At 33.3% G+C, this 18,872-nt stretch overlaps 1 protein-coding gene across 1 annotated transcript in view; it reads left to right on the forward strand.

Annotated features, from left to right (window-relative positions):
* The first annotated feature begins 16,035 nt into the window (after positions 1–16,035).
* The window catches only part of LOC129223866 (protein king tubby 1-like), a 208,549-nt gene continuing 205,712 nt past the window's right edge, over positions 16,036–18,872 (forward strand). Inside the window, exon 1 of the mRNA XM_054858230.1 lies at positions 16,036–16,129. Coding sequence (XP_054714205.1) covers positions 16,071–16,129 — 59 coding nt within the window. The 5' untranslated portion in view covers positions 16,036–16,070. The remainder of the gene's footprint in view (positions 16,130–18,872) is intronic.

The following is an 18,872-nucleotide window of genomic DNA, read 5'->3' on the forward strand; positions in this document are numbered from 1 at the left end:
CTTGTTTTATAATTGATTAGTGTGCTGTTGTGCACTAATCCTTAAAGCAGGGATTTGCAACTAAAGAGAGCAAGTCTAATATATCAGTTAGGAAAAGCTGAGGCTAAGAGCCCAAGTCAAGTGGTTCAATTGCGACAAATGATGACACGTTTTATGTTAGACTAGTGAAAGAAACCCGATTTCTTAAAATGTTTACTTTAAATGCATCTCATGTCTTGAAATCCTTGCTTCAGGAACAGTGAGCTTCATCCTCCCTACCTTCTATCTCTCCTCAGTACTTTAACCTTGACATTCAATATTAAAATTTACATCTTTCTTTTCCACAGCTACTTACAGTAAAAATTGCATTTTGGTGCTGTAAGATTTCATATTGTTAGTATTGTGTATGAAACGTTTAATCATTAGTTATGGTTCCATTATGTGCAATCTTTCTCCAAATATTATTAATGATTTTAATTGATAATCTGTTAAAACTGCCTCAAAATTGTTTCCATATATTTGGTAAGATTAGCAATTAAGTGAAAAGTTACTTTTAAAATATTTTGCTTCAAAGATCTCCCCCCCCCCCCCCCAAGACACCAACGTAACTCAAAATTTTCTGCTTAAAAGGTTGTACTTCTTTTCACTGAAGTATTTTAAACTGAGGTAATTTTGAATTGAATTTTCAAATTTAAATTGCTCAACTTGTTTTCTGCACTTTTTGAATTTTTTTATGAAGTATCATGCAAATATGTCTGCAAGACCTTTTTGCTCATAAAAATTTTCATGTCAAATTTGATTCTGAGTTAAGTGACTTATCATGTGCTTTTTTAAATGGGGAAAAGATGAATACGGGGAAAAAGAGGTAGCTCTTTTTCTTTTTTTTCCTTAGGGTAAATCCACCTACTCCCCCCCCCTTCTGTTATTGAACCCCAAAAATAGACAAGTTACAGTAATAATAATATGCATATTTATTAAAGCTAAATATCATCAAAAATCTTAGAAACATAGATTGATAATTTATTGTATCAAAAGTATGTAGAAAATTAAGTTAAAAAAATTTAGTGTCGAGCACAATTTTTATATGAAGGTGAACTTTATAAATCGAAGTTTTTACTTTTGTGTCGGATGTATTTCAACCAATGTAATGCTTTTTCTTCAGTTGTGGAAGAGAAAACTGCAAATTTTACTATGTTCTTAATATGAGAAGATTTTTAGTGAGTGGAATGCTTTGAAAGAAGTTGCACTTATTTTACCAGTAGAAATTGTTTCATGCTGAAAGTTGTTTTCCTGTTATTGATTTGTTTTGAAAATCATTGTTTGTTTTGTCACCTTGTTGCTTTGAGTACAGTATGTTCTGTTATTTTTACATATATTTTAAAAATACAACCATCATTACATTTCCTTATCCATCTGTTTAGTTTTCACTGGCCAGTATATTATTCATTTGTTTGCACATGTGCCATAAGATCACCACCATGTTCTGAAGTGCTTCTTATGCTAAAATTGCTATATATTTCTTTTGATAACTGCTGCACAAAAGTAATATTTTTGCTACTACATGTGTTATTGTGCTATTGAACAAAATCTAAAATGCTTGTATAAACTCAAGGTGTTACCCCCCCCCCCCCCACCCACCCACCCCCAAAGAAAATAAAAAGGTGCTATTTTTGTAAAGTAAATTACTAGCTGAAAATGTAGCACTAATGAACAAATTTTCCATTCAAGAAACTTTCCTTGCAGTATAAAGTTGAAACACTAAGAGATCTAATCCCAGAAATAACAATAAGATATCCTATTGTTCCTCTGAGGCGACAATGTATACATGGATACATACAGGGTGTTAATTATTGAGCTATATGAAATAATATTTAAATTCTTCAAAGAATAATGAACACATTTTAAAGTAGCATGAGCAAAGATCGTGGTCCCTTCTGTCTCGCTATAAGTGAGTTTGACTGTATATTATGTGATAGCCAAGGGATTAAAAAATTTCTGAAAGTCTTAACAAAGCGAATATTGGTATGATGAGAGTATTCAGGGAATAAGAGCTGAGAGAAAAAAAAAGAAAAAAATACTTAGCCTCTTTTGTTTTAGGAGATGGCTTATGGATATGTAATTCATATTAAATTTCGTAAAGAGTAGACAAAACATAATAAACTGTTTAACTACCAGATTTATTTATTAATTTTTTTTTTGACATGCACTTGTTTATTTCCATATGTACCAAAATCTTATAAACTTGAAATTTAAATAGAAGATGCTTTTAAAGTTAAACAGTATGATCAGCTAAAACATTTCACCTTTTGTTACTTTCATTTTTCTCTTGTTTTCTCCTTCCATTAATTTGAATCTCATTTTAAGTTTGTTGTGGTTGTAACCATGTATTTTTTTTACATAACATTTCAAAAATCTCATTTTTATTTCATTTATTTTTTATTGATGTGTTTTTATTGTCTACTTAATTTAATTTCTCACATACATTGCTCAACTGTATGTTACAACAAGAACAATATGTTAATAGTTACCCATGGCTTTTTCTTATTTTTGGGTTAAAGCATAATTGACTTTCATTTTTTCATTGCTGGTAATTAAGAAAGCAGTTTGCTGTGGTATTACTAGGACCTTAAAGCAAGAATTAGTAAATGGAGGGAGCTAGTCCAGTCATTGACCAAGCAAAAGTTTGGGTAATGAGCTCAAGTCAAGTGTCTCAATAACAACGAATGGTTGACACGTTTTGCGTGAAGCTTGCGAAAGAAATCTGATTTCTTTCAATGTTTTTCTTTAAAATCTATCATGTGATTTGGGGTCTTTCCTTCACAAATGAAAGTCTTCACACCCTCCATTTTATTTCTTCTCAATGACTAAGATGTGTGTCACCCCGGACAGAGTAATCTGAGGTGTAATCCTCCCCCTAAGGAACCCCTAAGAAAGTTTTAACGTTTATTTTAAACATGCAAAGCATACAATTTTTTGAAACAACTGATTTTTATTTTTGTGGTGTGATGAAATTTTGAATTAAAAGTCAAGTATAACTTACCAATGCATTTTAGCCTATGCTAATTTGCTCGAGACACATTTTGTAACCGCTGCCTCCCTGCAACATTGCACTTTATTTTTGTTGAAATTTTATAGATTAAATATAGTTTAAGATACATTGTGTGTAAATTTTAGATTCAAATCATTTATATTTTTTAAAAACTCTAAAATCTACTTTGGGGATCAGCCCCCCCCCCCACCCCACACTCAACCCCTAGTGATGCTACTGCAATTTGTAAAATATTCTTTCCTTTTTAGCTGCCATATTTAAAAAAAATTAAATGTGTTATTTTTTGTGGCTATGAAATAGCTTGTTTTACTTGCTCAATTATCTATCTTGTTGCATTATTTTAAATTCTCATTTTGTAATTGTCCCCTTTATTTTCATGTTAAGTTCATGTATTTGACTTTTTTTTTAGCTCAATTGTTTTGTATTTAAATAAATAGTTTGATTTTACAATAGAAAAATATTGCAATGCTTTGTAATGTGGATCAAAGCTGTTTTATTGTATGTAATAATTAAAGTGTAATGTATTATAAAATGTGAAAGTGACATTATATAGTGCATCTCTTATAAATAAGTAATTACGTGTTGAAGAGAGCATTGGTCATCACAAGTTTCGAATATTTCTAAAGTATTGAACATCATAGAAATGAAGCTATAAAAGAAAAATTTATTTTTAATTGAACCTGTATATTTTAGCAGTAAACGTTTTTCTTTTCTGTAAATTAATTTCATTGCAAAACATCATATCTGTATTTGTAATTGCTGCTCTAATAATAAATTATGTATTGGATTTTTATTATAATTATATGTTTTTAACAATAGTTTTAAAGTTAGAGCCTTTTAGAAACGTAACTTTAATTATAATTGCCCCGTATAATTACAAATATTTAATAAAAGGCTCAATTTATTATATTTTATTTATTAGGTTGTTTAGGTGATATCACCCCCTCTCCTTTTTAGTTTTTTTTTAGATTCTCTAATCTAAATGGATTTTTAGCATTCATCTACCTCACAGACATTTTTAATAGGAAAATCCTACATAGTAAGCTAAGTTTATGTAGATATAATGTCATATTTTGTCTGTAAAGTAATAGACTGACATGAAATATTTCATATATTTATTTCTATATTTATTTTATTACCATGTAACATAATGTTCATTAACATGTATACCTGTTATGCAGAGTGTATTTTTGTAACCTTTTGACTTTAATTAATGCAATTATGCTCCTCATGCTTTATGTATAAGATTGTTTATGTTTTTCGAAAGTCAAATGTTAATTGATAGATATTTTTATGTATGTGTTGAATTGCAAAAAAAAAAAAAAAAACTATGAGTCTGGATTCAAGTTAAGGGTCGTTGGACACACACACATGCATACATATAAAAATATACTGTCACTCTTGTATAATTTTAAATGAATGTTCACAGAAAGGAAAAAAAATCTGAAATTTAAGATGATGGTATGGCGTAACTTTCAAGTTCAAATGCGAGTGGTGCAGCTAGGAGTGTGTGTGTGCTGGTGGCAACCCCCCTCTCCAGTACCCGTTGTTTCAACATATATTTCCCTTCCAAATGCAATAATTTAAATACCTGTAAAAACTGTTAAAACACCCCCTGCCCGAAGGTGGGGCTGTGCTAGTCTAAAATAAATTTCTGTTTCCTCAAGTTAAATACCATATTACCATAGGTTTAATTACCAAAGGTATATAAAAAAGGAAACCTCTTAGTTCTTACAATGGGATGTTAAAAAAAAGATTGCTTATAATTTATCTTTGGACATTGTTTACAAAAGATAAAAGACCTCGATGCAAGAAGGGGACAGCTTCACAGCAAGCTGCAAGAAAGCTCTTTTATATACAGTGGCTGCCACTTACATGAATCACGTTTGTTCCAAACAGTTTTTATTCCATAAAGCAGCTGATTCAAAAAAGCGGCTTCTTCAATAAAGCTGGATCTTGTTCGATTTTTGACGATTAACATTCACACACACACATTAAATCGGTTGATTCAATAAACTGCTGATTCAATTAACCGGTGTCCATTGTATTACAATTTATTATGCATATGTAGCATTATATTTTATTAAAATATCATTGAAATTGGTTTTAATGAGACTGATTCTAACACATGATGTATTTACTAATAATAAAGCTGAAAGTCTGTGTCTCTAAATGTCTGTTACGCTAATAGCACCTAGACCGTTCAGCTGATTTTCATGAAATTTGTCACAGAATTAGTTTGTAGCATAGGGGTGAGCACCTCAAAGCCATTTTTCAAAAATTCGATTTTGTTCTTTTTCTATACCAATTTTAAGAAAATTTTACCTAGTAAATTATCATAACATGGACGAGTAAATTACCATAACGTGGGACGCAAATGAACATAGCAAATTGGTGAGAAGTTAATCATACCAAATGACCTTTTAATTTTCTACAACGGGCAAAGCCGTGCAGGTATCGCTAGTTGAATATAAAGAAAATCTTTAAAAATGTATTTTTAAAACATTCTCTTTTTTTAGTGATTCTTCCCTCTAGTTCTTTAAATTAGGGTGTCCCCTTCTTGCACCAAGCAATTTTTTTACATTAGTTCTTGTTGGTTGTTCATTCGTTCTTTTTTTTTTTAGAGGCAATGTTGAAAAATGTAGATTTTTTTTGTTCCAAAATCTCCAAATGTGCAATCTCAACTACTTACATTGGTTTGTAAACAATAATGTGCATTTAAAAAATATGATAAGTTTAAAATATAAATATTGATGAAAATTTTTATATTGGTTGAGAAACTCAAATATTTGGATGAGATTACTACTTACAAAATGCGCTCCCACATGCTGCAGATGCGTGAACAGAATTGTGTCAGCTGTGGCTTTTCTCTCTGGCTCCTGTGCCTGCTTTTGTTCCCATAAGCTGGGTTTCAGGGCATTGGTTTTATTGCATGTGGGATCGAGCTAATTATATTATGCTTCCCAACTACGCAGTAAGTTACCTACATTGGTATCAAATTGGAATCAGTGTGTTTAAAACATTAAATGCAATAAAATCCGGACCACTGAAATGTATCATTGAATTGAGGAAACTGTTAAACCAGAGTATTGGGCGGGGGGGGGGGGGGGTAAATCGAAGTTATACTGTACTTGAATGTTCAATTTTCAAACTTTAAGAAGAGTTTTAACTCTGAAAATGAAATTAATGTTTAATGTCTTGCATGTTATTTATTCATTGTTTTTTATTAGTATGATTTTAACTGTTAATACCTATTGACTCTCTTAAATCATCAAAAATATTTACATGTATTTGGATTTTGTGGACTGCCTAGTTTTAAATGAGAGCAGATCACATTTGACTAAATTACTTAGTCAGTTTGAACGCAAAAATATCGAGCTAGATCTTATCCGTTTTAAACCAAAATCCATCCTTAGGGTCTCATGTAGTCTTTTAACTAAATATATCAAACCATTTCTGCTTTTCCTTCTCTCTATTATGAAGCTATTTAATCCGTTTCTAGAAGTAGCAAAATATTTATTCAAAAATGACTGTTTTATGACTGTCAAAAAAAAATTTTTTCACTGAATTTATACCATGAGATGCCTTATGAATCGAATGGATTATCATGTGTATTTTCAAATGCTTGAAAAAACTGATCAGGATTTTGGCATGATTCTTTACAGGTGTCTGTTTTAAGTACTTTTCACTCTTCCGAGTAATCACAGACTCTTGCTTTTCTCCATTCTTATACATTTTCCGCCTTCATCAGGATATCAATCATGTACCGGATTAGGATGACTTTTACAACCACTCTTTTACAATGAGATATATTTTCCTTCTTATATTTCTTTATATTGAAATTCAATTCATGTGGCTCTTAACTTGGAATTGTACACTGCTTGACATTGAAAATGCAACACCAAGAAGGAGTGGTCAGAAAGTGATGATATTTGGAAAAAAGACTGAGACAGCAAGGAATAATAAATGATCTTAATTTCAAAATGATAGGCAGAATACAGAGCGAGAACGGCGTCGGCTCAGTAGGATGTAGGACCACCGCAGACAACGATACACGACGAAACACGTCTAGGCAAAGAGTCAATAAGGGTGCGGATGGTATCCAGAGGGATGGCTCTCCATTCCCTTTCAACCATTTGTCACAGTTCGTCTTCTGAACGAGGCAGGGACAGAGTCTGCAAACGGCGTCCAATCACATCCCACACATGTTCGATTGGTGACAGGTCAGGAGAGTATGGTGGCCAGGGAAGCATCTGTGTGCCTTGGAGAGCATGTTGGCAGATGCGAGCACTGTGTGGTCGGGCGTTATCCTGCTGAGAAATTGCATTAGGTAGCCCTTGAAGGTAAGGGATTGCCACCGGCCGCAGCACATTATCCAAGTATCGTTGGGCCGTCATAGTGCCCTGAATACGAACTAGAGGTGATATGGAATTCGCAACGGCGTTCATCTGAGAACACGACATTTCGCCATTCTGTCATCCACGTCGCTCTGGTCCGGCACCATACTAAACGTTGCTGTCTATGTTGTGGGGTCAATGGCAGTCTTCTTAGAGGACACAGTGATTGCAGATCTCGTGCGACCAAACGACGGGAAATGGTTCTGGTTGACACGGGAACATTCAGGAATTCTTGCACCTGCTGCAGAATCGAGGAACAAGTGACTTGTGGGTCTGCTATAGCTTGTCGGTGGATGCGTCGATCCACGCGCTCTGACGTCACTCTGGCTGCCCCTGCACCCCTCAATCTTGCCACATTTCGTAGTTCCAGCCATCTTCGGCACAGCCGATGCACCGTGCTCGCATCCATATGGGTATCAGCTGCAATTTGACGTATGGACCAACCTCCTCTTCTCAGTCCGATCGCCATACCTGTCATAAAATCGTCTAACTGCTGGAAGTGCCTTCGTTGACGGCAGCCTGGCATTCTCTCGTGTTACACGTATAGTCCAAGACAAAAACTAAATTTCTTCGATAATTCTCCTGTCAGAAATAACGACACGAATATTGCCCATTCTGCAAGATCCTTCCCTTATATCTTACTTCACGTGCATCGGAGAGCTGCGCATTTCACATCATTTACATAACTCAGTGATGTACGTCCACTCTAAAATTTGCATAAATTTCTGAACACTCCTTGATGTTGCATTTTCACTGTCGAACAGTGTATATTGCAAATTTTCTTTTAACTACTATGCGTTGCTTCTGTCATTATTTCATTCTTCAATAAATGTTTCTCTTAGTATTTTCAAGGAAAGTAAAAAACTTCTTTTTCTAAAAGGGTATATGCCAGTACTTTTCAAGCACAGTACCAAAAAAAAAAAAAAAAGTATCCACTTTCCTTATTAATTTTAGAATCTCATTAAATGCAGTCTTGTTATAAATGATTGTGAGTGTATGCTTGTATGTACAATTTTTCCTTGTATATATTGTATGCTTTCATTACATGCTTAGTAGGAGTCTTTGAATTATCAATTACTCCATTAACTTCATTATTTAAAATTGAATTTAATGCATATAATTGTATTTAAACATTTGTATGAGAAATATCTAATATATATTTTTTCATTCTGACTGCTATAGTATTTATAAAGTTGAAATGCTAATATTTATTGTTAACACTTTTGCATTTAATAATACTGCAGTAAAGTTTAAATAATACCAATGTATCCATAGATTGATTCATCTCTTTGTCAGTATGAATATTTAGTACTATGAAAAATACTTGTTGAAAATACCTATCTTGATGAAGCTACAGGTATTTAAAATTTTATACAGTGTTAGAAATAAGCAGTCATTAGCTGCATTATGAAATCAAAATTTTTTATTCAGCACCTAGGTTTCTAACCCTAGCATAGTGTTTCGATTAATACAAGCTAGGTGCACTAAAGTCAATTTCAGAAAACATCATTTCATCTCACAAAATTAAAGTATTCCTAAATTCACATGATTTAATTGTGATACTAGTATAAATAATGTGACTAGTATAAATAATAGTTGGATATTATTTATACTAGTAAGTGCTTTTTTTTCTAGTTTAATTACCCCATCTGATAATTAAACAATATTAAAAATTTTTAAAAGATAAACAAAGTAGTTTTTGCTCAATTACAACCTTTCAAGTAATGGTAATGATTTTACTTGTTTGTACCCAGACTAAATTTTCTGTATATAATTTAATAGCTGCACTTTTCCCATTATTAATAAGGCGTATTATAGTCAGCGCACTCAAGTACAACATATTTTTTTCTCTAGAGTACTTTCTTTCGAATAGGGAATTCTTTGAAAAATGATTGAAGCACCCAAAGTTTTGGGTTAAAAAAATATGTTGTACTCGAGTGTGCTGTCTATAATACATCTTATTAATAATGGGAAAGCTGCAGCTACTACATACAAAAAATTTAGCCCGGGTACAAATGGATACAAGTCATTCCCATCACTTGAAAATTTTGAAACGGGCAAAAAATCTTTCGTTCATCTTTTAAAAAAAATTTAAGGTTGTATAACTATCAAATAGATTAATTAAATTAGGAGAAAAAAGAACTTACTAGTATAAATAATGTCCATCCTGAACAATAAAATCATATGAAATTAGAAACACTTAAATTTTATGTGTTAAAATGATGTCTGGAACTGATTTATTCTATTACAAACAGATACTCATCTTTGAACTTTATTACTCACGTGAAAGAAGGGAGTTAGATATAAACAAATAACTAAGTATCATGTTTTGATTTATTGTTTGCATTATCTCAGTATCAAAGTTTAGAATTTTGAACATGACTTTTGTCCACCTAGCTTCTACTAATCGAAACACTGTGCCTAGGTCCCAAATTTGACTCTAAAGTTGAGGATCACATTGAAGTTTTTCTATCCTGACTCATCATGATTAAGACCCGTGATTTATCAAAAATATTAATTTGCATAAGGTAATTTTGAAATACAGTTAATCTGTCTTTAAAAATTATTTTCTTTTATATATCATACAAATCTTTTTACTTCCTTTTGCAAAAAGGAAGTATTGTATTCGCAAAAAAATTTTCACTCAAAAATCGACCTTAATTTCCATTTTGCTCACCCCCGAATGAATAATGAGTTTTGTTTTGATTCCACCACAGGTGCATTTATACCTAAGAACATATAGACGCCCGAAATATCCATTTTGACGATTCCCGAGTTAATTACAACGAGTTTTCTCCTGACGTCTGTATGTACGTATGTGTGGATGTATGTCACATAACTCAAGAACGGTATGTTCTAGAAAGTTGAAATTTGGTATGTAGACTCCTAGTGGGGTCTAGTTGTGCACTTTCCCTTTTGGTTGCATTCGGGTGTTTCTAAAGGGGTATTTTGCACCTTTTTGGGGGGAAATCATTGTTAATTTCGATGCAAACTCAAGTGGTGTTATAATTTGGCGGACACTTGGCAATATATCACCAGTGTTTTGGTCGCCAACTTGGCCGTTTTTTTTTCTGAATCTGGTTTCAATTTGGCCATTGTTGGTGATATTTAGAGAGTTAACAATTGAATCACATTTAAATTGCGAATAATGGGGAAATAACATTAAATAGGTGCAAAAGGAAGTCATGTGATGTCAGCTCGTTAAATAAGCTATCAGCACAATAGCATTTGTATTCAATAATTTTTTTTTCTATTCGGATACATATATTTGACTCATTAAAAATGGCACCTATGTTGTTCGTTTTGACACTTAGAAACATATACTAGGCATCATCAATACCCATAGGGTTATATTTTCTTATTTTTAACACTTATTTTATACTTTAATTACTTTTTCTCTTTTCTTTCAATGTCTGTTAAGCTGTGCACAAATTATAAATCACTTTTGGAAAAATAAATTAAGTACTAATCTTTTCATTAAAAGTAATTTAATGCTTAAAAATGTAAAGAAATTTAAAATCTATATTTATAATGTAGGTAAAAATTTTTGCATTTAATATGCAATTACCAAGATGGATTCCTTAAGTTACATAGGATCTCTTTTTTTAAGGAATAAGTTATGTGTTTAAAAAAGACTAAGAATCATCATTTTATATATGTTGAATTTTAATTCATTTTAATCAAGATTTTTTACAATTATAAAATGTTCCTATTAAAATCAAAATCAATGTTTTCAATGTTTCTGTTAAAGATTGTTTGTAATTTTTTTTTTATACATGAGGATTGTTTGTACCATGAATTTATATTCTAAATAAATTATCGTTGAAAAAAATTTGTTTTCTCCCTTTTTGTAATGTTATCAATTTCATGACTTGAGTTTTTGATATATTGAAAAAAAAATCTTACATGTAAGAAAATGTAAGTTTCTTAATGAAAATCTTTTTATCTACTTTTATGAGACAGGCTCATACTTGTTCGCTAATGTTAAATTTTACTAAACTGTTCAAGGATTCCTGCCCCCTACAGAATTGTGGGTAGTGAAAAAGCTGATACACTGGCTAAGAAAGGAGCTTGGGTAGAAGAACCAGGGCTTCAGAGTCGGACTGATTTTGGTTAATTAGCTCACCATTATGTGTATGCAGTCAACCTGGAACTCCTGAACATTACATATTCAACTTTCCTCTAACCAGCTCTTTCCATTGCACTTATAATTCCAACTTTTCTTTCTCCAAAAATATTTCACACATTCTATCTCATCCAGTTACACGCAAGAATATCCATAAAATAATGTCGCTTCTCATTTCTCAAGCAGATGACTTTAAATATCCAGCCTAAAAACTTTCAAAACTGCGTGTTTACATTGTATTTACCAGCCATCCCAGTCTTATTTAGCTTCTTCACTTGTATATTAGTTCTTTTTATCGTTTGTTATCTTATTATTGTTGTTGGTTTTTGTAATTATCAAAATTGTTCCAGCGAGTGTCGCTCGTGATCTGTTATGTTCCGTCCAGTCACCACATCTGGTTAAAACCTCACCGGGGTTGGTATGGTGGTGATTGGTGGGGTTTAAATAAATAAATAAATACCTCGATCTAGGTTATAAAATAGTAAAAGGAATGTATCGCTTGAGCAAGTCCAGGAAACTTCTGATGGTGCTTGGTAAATTCAAGTAAGTGTTGGTACGAAAGCACAAATTCAAAAGATCCGATAAAATATAAATGTTTTTTTTTCTAAGAAAGCTTGGTTATCACTAAAAAGTACAAAATAAAATCAGTACATGATTTATTGGATACAATACTCTATAATTGTAGTTAATCCTAAAATCTTCACATTAAGGTTAATTCTAAAGCTGCCAGTAAAATTAAAATTGAGCCAAGAAATGTAGGTATAGTAAAAACTATTCGTACAAAGCTGTATACCACTGCATTTTGTGTAAAATTTGCTCCAGACATACATGCACATGCACCCGACCCAACCTCTCCCCGAAATATGGTGCAATGTTTTCGTTGAAATTTTTAAGATGAAATTCAACATTTATTATTGGGGAAAATTTTCAGAATAAAAGTTTTTCAATATTTATAGACTCTGAAATTAAGTTGAGGTGACACCCACCAGGTGGGTGTCATCTCAACTTCCTAAGTTTTTTGACCTATCAAAAAAGTTTTTTTTTTCTCTTAAGTTACAGCTTTGAAAAATTGAAAGCACATGATTTTATCAACATCTATTTGTTAAACATCAAAGGGAAACAAATTAATCCTTTTCATTTTTTTTAAATGGGATTTTTAAGTAATCTCACTTTAGAAATCTCAACTGTTGGATAATTTGGTTTTCAAATTGAACTTCTATCGTCGTATGCATCTTAGATTTACAATAAAGTACATCGCGAAAATTTTATAAAAAGGAATTAATATTTCAATCTGCCGGATTGAGTTCAGCATTGTCACAATAAAGCCTTTCCCTGCATGTTAAACATTACCAAAAAAAAAAAAAAAAAAGGCTAATCAATTTGTTATGCCGTGGAGAGTGTAATTGATGATGATGTCAGGAGCGTTACTCGATCATTCGCTATTATATATATGAGGATATTAAGTTTAGAGTTTGGCACTTTCAAATTTAAAGAATTTTGATATTCTTTGAACTTTAAATATATTACACGCAACAAACGCAGCGAAACTTTCTAACAATTCTTCATTGAAACATTTATGTAGAATTTTTTGTATTGAATTAATATTGTACTTTATCACTATCTTTTCCTTATAATTTAATACATGTAGTTACATAGGTGCAACAAATAAAAACCTAAGGTATTGGCGCTCGAAAAATTTCTTAGTTAGATTGCCACTCTGCTCTAGGCAGTTGTCACTTTTTTTTTTTTTTTTTTTGCCAAGTTGCAGAATTTCTTGTTCTAAAAACGAAAAAGAAAAAAAAAAGAGACAATCATTAATAATATTGGTTTGTTTCGGTAGCACTCGCCAGGATTTTTTTCAAAATTAAAGGTCCAAAGACGGAAGTGTAGACGATCTTTGATGATGCTAGAGGCACACGGTTCGAGGCTGTTACCTGGAATTTTTCCGAAATTAAAGCTCGGAAAGCAAAATTGTAGGTTACCGGGGACGTAAAAGAAAGGGATTAATTTTGAGATCCCTCCCTCCTCCGCCTTTACTACGTCTTCTATCATAGTAAGAAATAAAAGAGAGAAAAACATACCCCAAGTTTTTTAACTCCAAAAGTCTTTGACTGTTTGATTTTTTTATACTTAAACTTTCAATAATATTTATAAATAATGCTGCAACAAAATTCAACTATTATTAAAAAATACTTAGAACAATTATTTGTTTTCCATTTTCCAAATTCAATTTTTTTATTTTTGCTTTTGTAATGGTTACATATTATAGGAAGAAAAATACTTTACTCCTTTTAAAATGTGACAAAGTTTGTAATTCCTTCTTTTTTCCCACAACACAATTTATTCTTTAACTGGTGGTACCCGCACGGCTTTGCTCGTAGTCGAAAATTAAGGAATCATTTGATTCGCTTGTATATTTACAAATAATGGATAATGAATTTCTCGCCAATTTGCTATGCTGATTTGCTCGCTCACGTTATCTTAGCTTCCTCGTCCATGTTATGGTAATTTGCTCGCTCATGTTATGCTGATTAGCTCGTCCACGTTATGATTATTTCCTCGGTAAAATGTTCTTAAAATTGGAATAGAAAAAGAACAAAATCGAATTTTCGAAAAATCGCTTTGAGGTGCTCACCCCTATGCTATAAACTAATTTTGTGCCAAATTTCACGAAAATCGGCAGAACGGTCTAGACGCTATGCGCGTAACAGACAGCCAGACAGAGATCCAGAGACACAGGCTTTCAGCTTTATTATTAGTAAAGATTCCGAAGAAAGAGCGTTACAAACGTCTTGCATACTCTTTGAATCTGATCTGATAAACTTAATTTATTAGAAAGTTTTCCGGGAAGGGGGCTTTCATTGTAGGGTCCATCTGCTGAAGCACTTCTTTTCACATCCTCTGTTGTTGACTCTGTATCAGTACTTGAAACGCCTAATATATTACAAAAACTTCATTTGAAAAAAAAAGAAAAAAAAAAAAACCCCTCCATTGGCTAATGTGCAAAGAGAGATAAGGTAAGAAAATTTTAGATGAAAGACAAATCGCTAAGAGAGGGTTGCCTGATCTCTCCTGGAGAACTTTTAAGTTCTCCAGGAGAGATAGCCTAAGAGTTGACAAGAAAAAATAATCGGTGGCTTGGAAAATTGGTTGTTAACTTAGGTGGACTCTGTATAGAGGTGTCGGCATTTAGAAGTTAAACTGAATTTATTTATTTACTAGTTGTACCCGCACGGCTTTGTCCGTAGTAGAAAATTAAAATGTCATTTGATTCTCCTGTATATTTACAAATAATGGATGATGAATTTCTCGCCAATTTGTTATGTTCATTTGCTCGCCCATGGTATGGTAGTTTGCTCGTCCACGTTATGGTAATTTGCTCGTCCATGTTATGATAATTTGCTCGATAAATTGGAATAGAAAAAGAACAAAATGAAATTTTGAAAAATCGCTTCGAGGTGCACACCCTCATGCTACAAATTAATTTCGTACCAAATTTCATGAAAATCGGCCAAACGGAGAGATATTCCGACAGAGATCCAGATATTCAGACCAACTTTGAGCTTTATTATTAGTAAAGATAAAGATGTACTTTTATTTATTCATTTTTTAAAGCTAAAAGTATAAAAAATATTTGTGAGCAAACGTAAAACAAATAATAATAATTACCTTTATTTACCCCCCCCCCCCCCGATCAATGTTGCATCTCTAGTTCAAAACCAAGGGTTTAAAACTGAGGATCTGGGGTGTTTTACTACCAAAGTATTCCTTTATACATCAGACTGAAATTGGGGTTCACTAATTAATCGATGCACTTTAAAGAGGAAGCAAATGAATTCAGATCATAGTAGAGTTTTCTTTTAATTTTTTTTTATTCCTTCTATTTTTTTCTCGCATACGTGCATACATTTTTTAGAACTAGCTAACATGCTCCAGAGTAGGAAAGTGTCTCCCCCTTTATGAAACTGATGACGTGATTTCCAATTGTACATTTCCTATTAAATTTGATCAAAACACTTGTTACAGATCTTTTCAATTTTAGAAATGCTGAGGTTTTATGCAATAAAAAAAACTTGGGATATTTACAAACGGAAACTATTATTCAACCTCAGAGGACGGTTCAACCCTTCACATTAGTTATTCCTCGTTCCATTAATTTAGGATTTTTTCTTGGATGACTACCCATGACCATGAAAAAAGGCTTCGTACATCAAGTCAAATCATTCGAAACGCCAAACGATTTTATTACTAGCTCTCTGGGTTACTAAAATAGGGTCTTACATAAATTAACACAAGTAACTCCTGAAGTTATTTCACAGAGTGCGCCGCCGGTGTCATTCACGCTCGGTACCCACGTGGGCACTGGGTGTAGCGGTGTTTTTGCTTGATCACGTTGTCATGGATACAGCGGGTTTGTTGTGATGGTGCAAAGTTCGAAACTGCGTCTCACCTGGCCTCTCATAAGACTACGGAATAGAATGAATTCGATTGTCTGGTGGGTGAAAATACTTTGTTTCCAATGATGGAGGCAGGAATTAGAGGCGAGGATGGCTCGAAATGGTCTCGTACATTCTGCAGGTAAGGACTGTCTGTCATGACTTGTTTATGATTGTGTGGTTAATCAACTGATAGCGGGAAATCGTTTGTTTAACGCTCGAAGATAACGGGGCGAACGCTAAATGATAGCAAATTGAAGTTTCAGTAATGAATTCATTTCAATTGGAGAAAGGGTTGGGATATACGAGTATATTTGTAATTGAGATTTACAGTGTGGAAAAAAATCACTGATACGTATATTCCCTGCTAAAATTTCCGCCCATAAGTTTTTATTGCTTTCCCTTCATTTAGGGTGGTCAGGATTGGGCAATTCCCACCCTGACTTTGAGAAATCAATGTATTTATCTATATGCATGTGGGCATCGTTTATTGATAGAATATGCAGTGAGTATGTACGTTTTGACTTCCTGGAAAAATTCGAACTGACGGGTCTGTTTTAATGAATTAGTATACCTTATTCTCAAATTTCTTCGCATTCAGAGTCATGTTTACGCCATTTATTAATTAACTATTCTTTTCATTAAATCATCACATTATGAACGTCTGCTAAATTAAAGTATTCAATTGCTAAGATGAGTGTACTTCATGATCTTAGAATTCCAGATTTCGTATTAGATTATGCCAGGCCCCTGATGACGATGGCAGAATAGTACATGGGCCATCGGAATGTATTTTTCGACGCTCCTTTGTCTATCATAGAGCTATGTTAATTATTTATCATGTGTCATGTGCATTTATGAATTACTGCCGAGGTCCCTTTCAAATGGGGGCCCAAGCTAGTGCGACATGGTAAATCTGCTTCTGGCAGAATTTATAAAAATTTCCCTTTAGGATTTTTTTTCCAATTAATAACTCATTATTTTACGAAAAATTACATGAATGGTAATTTGTTTTTTATATTAGTTTTAATGCTATGCCTAACTGTTCAAAAAGAATTGGGGCCCCTTAGTAGGATGGGGCCCCAGGACCAGGCCTTGTAGGTCAGTGAGATAATCAGGCCCTGGATTATACTGTCATCAGGGGCGCCCAGAAGCAAAAGTTCTGGTAGCGAAGAAATTCTCAATTTGCAAAATGAAAGTTCAAATTTTGCCGAATGATAAAATAAGGGTAAGCACACATAAGTGGATCTAACGAGAAGGGACCTACGGGTGTTTAAAAATTGTGATGTTTTAATTATGTCTCCTGCCGAATCGTCAGACAAGATTTGCCGGATAAGGAACATTTTTGGAAGGTCACAGTGACCTCCCGCGACTTCCCATCGGGACACCCCTGGCTGTCATATTCGTGAAATAACATTTAAGACCTCAGTGCATGATGACGACAGCTCCACTTCATAAAAACCTTCAAAAATCATTAAAAACACGTTTTAAAATTTATTTTTAAAAATTTTGTTTTTATGTTTCACATTTTATGTTAGAATTTTCTTCAATGAAACCGATTTCAACGGTGCTTTTATGAAATACTAATGGTACCCGCACGGCTTTGCCCGCAATAGAAAATTTAAAAGGTCTTTTGGTTCGCCTGTATATTTACAAATGTATGGTGAATTTTCTCGCCAATTGGCTTGTACCCACGTTACGTTTCCACGTTATGATAATTTCGTATCTCGCCAATTGGCTAGTGCCCATGTTACGGGTTCCACGTTATGATAATTTCGTAAATTACTCGTCCATCTTATGATAGTTTTGTTCTTAAAATTGGAATAAAAAAAGAACCACATCGAATTTTCGAAAAATCGCTTCGAGGTGCACACCCCCATGCTACAAACTAACTTTGTGCCAAATTTCATGAAAATCGGCCGAACGGTCTAGGAGCTATGCGCGTCACAGAGATCCAGACATCCTACAGACATCCTCCGGACAAGAGAGACTTTCGGCTTTATTATTAGTAAAGATAATGTTATGTAATATAATTGTTTGTTTAATGTATTGGAGCTGTCGTTTTTGCTCCAAATAATTACGTTTTCAAAAGAAATTCGGATATTTAATGATGGTTTAAGTATTATTTGGCACTCTAATAAGAAAACAGTACAAATCTTATGAAAAATAAGCTTTAAGTTGAAAGTAATATACATGGGCTTCCTGATGGGTGGTCACTGTGACCTCGAAAAAACGTCCTTATTCCACAAATGTTGTCTGACAGTTCGGCAAAGTTTCTTAGAGTAGTGCAACATTGTTTTCATTTTGCCAAATGTCTCTAAATCATCAGATGCAAGTCTCAGTATGCTCATATTTCATCATCTGGTTCAATTTGCAATTTCATTCGGTAAATTGGGAATTCCCCCCTCCCAAAAATTTACATTTGGGGTAACCCTGGTAATACAATACAGTAAAACAGATAACGTCGTTTCTTCACTTGCTCCTGAAACGTTACCGGTTACAGCTCTTTTTACTTCTCTTTACAAAAAAGGAAGTATTGTATTCGCCAAAAAATTTTCACTCAAAAATCGACTTTAATTTCCATTTTACTCACCCCCAATGAAGATTGAGTTTTTTTTTCGACGCGAAATATCCATAATGACGATTCCCGAGTTAATTACAACGAATTCTCTCGTGACGTCTGTATGTACGTATGTATGTATGTGCGTATGTACGGATGTGCGTATGTGCGTATTTATGTCGCATAACTCAAGAACGGTAAGTCCTAGAAAGTTGAAATTTGGTACGTAGACTCCTAGTGGGGTCTAGTTGTGCACCTCCCCTTTTGGTTGCATTCGGGTGTTTCTAAAGGGGTCTTTTGCCCTTTTTTGTGGGGAAATCATTGT

Source organism: Uloborus diversus, chromosome 6, assembly GCF_026930045.1.
Source record: "Uloborus diversus isolate 005 chromosome 6, Udiv.v.3.1, whole genome shotgun sequence".
NCBI lineage: Eukaryota > Metazoa > Arthropoda > Arachnida > Araneae > Uloboridae > Uloborus > Uloborus diversus.